The sequence below is a fragment of the Pecten maximus genome, chromosome 4, assembly GCF_902652985.1.
Source record: "Pecten maximus chromosome 4, xPecMax1.1, whole genome shotgun sequence".
In the NCBI taxonomy this organism is placed as follows: domain Eukaryota; kingdom Metazoa; phylum Mollusca; class Bivalvia; order Pectinida; family Pectinidae; genus Pecten; species Pecten maximus.
This window is the reverse complement of record NC_047018.1, coordinates 41,918,881-41,924,357: the sequence shown is the minus strand read 5'-3', so window position 1 is coordinate 41,924,357 and position 5,477 is coordinate 41,918,881. Positions and strand designations below refer to the sequence as shown.

Here is a 5,477-nt window from a genome sequence, read left to right as displayed (position 1 = left end):
GGACATATATAGATGTATGTACGTCCCTGCATAACAAAACTACGAAAAGATCGCAATAAGCCCATATGATAAATTTAATATTGACTTGCACCAAAGGTGGAATTTATGTCGTTATGCCACTTAAATAAATCCTTGAATCGATTTCACAGGACTTGTTTTGATTAGGCACCCAAAGTACATTTATTTCCGAAAAGTGGGACGTACATGTATGCCTATATTTGTTCAAAATCTTCCCGCTATATGTCAGTTCACTGCAAGAGATAATTTAGGTATCAACAACTGGTAGACCCGCGAGAGATTCCGAACACCAGGAAATCGGGATAAAAATGGCGGACGACAGTAAACAAGTCGAAAGTTCCAAAGTAATAGTTCCTGACTATGGTAAGAGGCATCAATACTTTTTGTGTAGAGTTGTTCAACTGTACTACAGACTAACTTTACAACCATCCTCCACATAATCATCGACATTTAATCGCTATAGAATATAATTATTGTTATAAATAGCGGTAAATAACAAGCACGTGTTACGTCACCGGGGCGTGTGACTATTTTAGTATTTACAGGAATAAGGGATTGCGTGCATATGACATGTCACTGAAGTATTATGCGTTACGTTTTTTTTTTTTAAATGTATGTGTAGTGATGAATTGTGTTATAAAATTAATCAAATAATAAGAGCTCTAGATCAAATAATAAGAGCTCTAGATATCATTTATAATCATTAAAATCATATAATGTAAATCAGGGACGTTCATATATGTCCCTGTATAAGTAAAGATTTTTGAAAAATGCTTTTTACCCTTATGCACTCCGAAAGGCGATGTTACCATCAGAACACGTCAGATTAATGTACGCTATCACACTCATGGCGTCATGTACATAGTCTGCTAAAATTGACCATAATCGCAGGCTCCAAAAATTTTGACCGGTCATCTGATTTTAAGAGATAAGATAGCTGACCATGATGATGTTGCCAGTCAGAATTCTGCAACCTAAAATTATGGTCAGTTTAGGGAACTAACATGTATAAAGTGTAGGTAGCTGGCAAAAATGACAAATTTTTAAGATTGTAGCGAGAAGTAAATGGTGTACACGTGTTGAGGCAGGGACTATATTTTCAGGGATATCCGCAGCTTTACATGTACCAGGGTGAGATTTTCTTATCTTACCCTATGGAAAAGACAAGCTATAAATGCTCTTTTCATGCTCAATTACATTATACTCTGAGTATTATAACATCCGTAAATTAAGATAATCAAACATGTCTGTTGGTTCGAGCATATAATGCAGTTTATCAAACATCTGAACTCCATACTGCTACAATAGCATAATTTACTATTGACAGCTACTGATGAGAAGAAGAAAGATGGATTTGTCAGAGTGATTGTTGCTGTAAAGAACCTCAAAACTACACGTCAGATGAAAGGTCTCAAGTTTGTAAAAAAGGCTGACAATGCAGATGTTGCTGTTGACTTTCAGGAAAGGTAGTTATTGAAACATAAAAGATAATTTTACGACCACTGTTGCTTATTTGTTTTACTGATAATACTCCGTATATGGATCACAATATGCATTTTAATTTTATATTCCTTGCTTTAGAAAGCAAAACATTCTTCTTTGGTAACCAAGGAAAATATGATTTTCAAAAACTAATTAACAATTAAAGAGAATATTAATACCAAAACAATAAATTTCATGTAATAGATGTATATGTACATCTGCAACAATGAATGTCATATATAGTATTCATTTTATTTCAAGAACAATAATATTTCAAAATGATATTTGGAGAAACACTTCAACATTCTAGCCTTATGGATATCATGTATCTTAGAGACAGTGTAAGGGAGGTAACTCCGCTTATACTAAATGTTTTTGTGAACTTATTGAATCTTAGGTCATTTTGTTTGACGGTGACTGGGAAAACGAAAGGAGAATTGAAAGGAAAGCAGTTCAAACTTCACATCAAGAAACTCCCAAAAGAGATATCATCTAACACGTCTTACTTTGAGGTAATGGATTATTTTCGAATTTTCAATCTTTAATTAATGGTAAAGTTTTGATAACTTGGCAATATTCATTTTTTGATGATTTGAAAGTTTAGATATAGTTAACGTTGTGTTGTACTTATGTATTTTATAACAGAAAAATTTACTGGAGTATAAGTATGATTTCTCATTAGTACCTATGATATAAAAAAAACTTTCCAAAATGTTGGGTGATTGCGTTACATGATTAATGTATACATATTTATTCCAATTTTCGTGAAAGATATTCCCAGTGATTTTTTAGTGTTATATGTATTTTATTATGCATCTAAGTATGAAACAAAATATAGATATTACAGGTGTGGTGTAATATATTACATTTATACTTAGAGTCCTACATTTATATAGGTCTCAACATGATGATGCTGTAAAACAGTATTCTAATTATACCATAGTCTGACTCCATTAAAGAAAGGGTGACAGTAAAACAGTGATGAAACATCCCCTTATACAAAATGCTGCCTCCATTTTTGACAGGTGGACACTGACCGAATCCTGCTGTTTCTATGTAAAGCTGATGACAGTTCTTGGTACCCAGAGTTGGATGAAGGACTTGAAACTGAGGAAGAGGAGGCAGAATAAAGAGTTAAATGTGTCCTCTGACCAGAAGAGTCCTTGTGATGTCAGAATAGTGTTATCTTAAAAACTTCTCTGAAGATACCATAATTAGCCTGCAATAAACCCTGCTTAGTGAAAAGTCTACTCATGTTTGTTGAAGTTTGGTAAAAATTCTTGCAAATTTTATTTTATTTTACTACAATAAGTCTATCCCATGGCTTTAAGTTAATGTGTTTCTTCAAGCTGAGGGTTTATTACAGGATAAATATGGTGCAAGTCCTCCGCAGCATTGCAGGGTTCACTCTGAAAAAAAAAAACCTTTCTTTTAATTTCAAGAGACATGGTTGTGAAGATGAGAGACACTTCTGACGAGGGGGTTTATCTAGAGGAGTATCGATCAAAAGATGAAATGTACATGATTTGTGAAAAAAGGGAGGTGGGGTGCCATGGGGAAGGTGTTGTAGATTTTGAAGAGTGTCCTGTTGTTTATTGAAGGTGAAGATGATGTTCACTATTTTTTACTCTACCGTAAAGGTGGCCTTTTCAGGGGTCTCAATTTTTAGCAATTTAGAATTTGAAACAAATATAGAATAAAATTACCTTGAATATAAAGTTGACACATCCTGATTTGTTGAAATGTTTTAGTAAACAGCAAAAAATTTAAAATTGCAAATCAATTATAATTATACTCTATTATTCCACCAATTATGAAATGTAGTTTACCTGTAATTCATTATGATCTGAGTAAAATGTACTTGTGCTATAGATGAAGGGGTGTGGGAAGTAGATTTGGGAAAGGTGTTGTGAAGTTAATGCATTTCATGTTAGAATGTAAATTGTGAAATCTGAATTATGTGTCAAATTTATTCGTACATGTATTAGAATATTTTTGTCTTATTCAATGATATTCTAAAATTGTTGCATTTCTCCTGGAATAAGTCAGGATTTTCCATTACATAAATGCTACATATTCTATACGATTTAAGAAAGGTTGGTAAACTAAAAATATTTTAGTCCTGTAAAATGTTGATCCAACATTTTGTTTATTTTGTAGAAATTATCATGATATTTCACTCTTTATATCCAATGAGTAATATTGTTACCATTGTTTTTTCACTGCCATAACCTTTTTAACCTTTTTATATGAATTGGTTCCCTATAAAATGATATTGTTGATTTTTTCATACAGTTTTGTACCAGTTGATATTTTTACTTTTCTTTCTCTTTTTATAGCCATCTGACCATCCATGTTTAGTCCTTTTCAGAGTTTTGTTGCAAAATTGTGAATTTGTTTGATTTCATGGCTTGACATTAACACTTTGTTACAGTTATTGATAATCAATCATTATAATATTATTCATTTAATTAGCTGTGTAGATAGTGCAATATATTAAGCTACAGCTAGGTTGTTGTTATTGTATAATAATAGTAGTTTTATACATGTGTATTGAATTTTCTTCAACCAACATTTATATACCACAAACAGATACTACTAGTATACATATTGTTTTCTTCCAAACACTTGCTGTACATGACTTTCTGCTTTATACAACAGTCCCTAGAAAATATCAACTTTTAACTAAATTACAATTAAATAGTTACGACTTAAGCAAGTCTAATCTTTGATATTGACATATTTCCCCATTGTAACAAGTCTTGCTCAAGCCCAGCATCTTAAATGTCATTTAATGTTGGAATAAAGTAGTTAAATGATATAATCCCAATATAATAATGCTATGTTGTATAAAGATCTGCATACATGTACACAATTGTTGTTTTTTTTAAATTTTTTATATTTAACACAATTATTTACATGTATGTGTCACATGTAAATTTATTCACACATATATGTTATATACATTTCTTTACACATATGCAAACCATAAATTTATTTAGACATGTGTAACATCAAGATTTATTTACACATGTTTTATATACATTCATTTACCCATATGTGTTAATTATTAAGCTTTGTGCCTTAACAGCGCTTTACCTATATGTGTAAATTCTTAAGGTTTGTACTTAGTCTATTTTACATTCTATAATTTCAAAGGTGTGTAACATCACAGGGTCTTGTATTTTGCCTATTTTAGATTTGTCGGTTTGTCCATCTTACACATCGTGTGTGAGTGACAGTTCAAAATATTTTGTTACATTAGGGTAACATATGTTATACAAGACCCAATGTTATTAGTACATGTACTTACGGATTGTATTCTCTAGTCTACTAATATAACTATTAAGATTTCTATAGTTTCATCCTGATAAAAATACAAAATATTTAGTGCAGTAAATGAACTAAATATGCTATTTTAAAGGGAAACTGTCTTCATGTTCATGTACAAATGTATCAAATTATGTGTTAAATACATGTGTGTAAGTTTGAATTTTTGTTATTGATTTATAGTAGTTGGTTGTTATAGAAAGGCTATACAGACTTGTAGGTGACAAAGATAAGGCCATGTACTAATTAGTATAACAAATTGATACATGTAGCATCACGTGTAAACAGAATGTAGACATGTACCATCACATGTAAACAGAATGTATACGTGTACCATCACGTGTAAACAGAATGTATACATGTACCATCACGTGTAAACAGAATGTAGACATGTACCATCACGTGTAAACAGAATGTATACGTGTACCATCACGTGTAAACAGAATGTAGACATGTACCATCACGTGTAAACAGAATGTAGACATGTACCATCACGTGTAAACAGAATGTATACGTGTACCATCACGTGTAAACAGAATGTAGACATGTACCATCACGTGTAAACAGAATGTAGACATGTACCATCACATGTAAACAGAATGTATACATGTACCATCACGTGTAAACAGAATGTGTACATGTACCAT

General features: G+C 31.7%; 1 protein-coding gene across 1 annotated transcript; it reads left to right on the top strand.

Annotated features, from left to right (window-relative positions):
* Window positions 1-312: 312 nt before the first annotated feature.
* On the top strand, window positions 313-4,993 carry LOC117326121. The gene is made up of 4 exons (XM_033882746.1): window positions 313-381; window positions 1,346-1,484; window positions 1,898-2,012; window positions 2,526-4,993. The coding sequence occupies exons 1-4, from the start codon at window positions 327-329 to the stop codon at window positions 2,628-2,630; spliced, it is 414 nt and encodes a 137-aa protein (XP_033738637.1). The 5' UTR covers window positions 313-326; the 3' UTR covers window positions 2,631-4,993.
* Window positions 4,994-5,477: the final 484 nt, after the last annotated feature.

Excerpts from the sequence above, each read along its gene's own strand:
- LOC117326121 (XM_033882746.1), top strand. The coding sequence starts at position 327 with ATGGCGGACGACAGTAAACAAGTCGAAAGTTCCAAAGTAATAGTTCCT. Across the intron at positions 1,485-1,897 it reads GCTGTTGACTTTCAGGAAAG|GTCATTTTGTTTGACGGTGA; the intron begins GTAGTTATTGAA and ends ATTGAATCTTAG. Across the intron at positions 2,013-2,525 it reads CTAACACGTCTTACTTTGAG|GTGGACACTGACCGAATCCT; the intron begins GTAATGGATTAT and ends CATTTTTGACAG.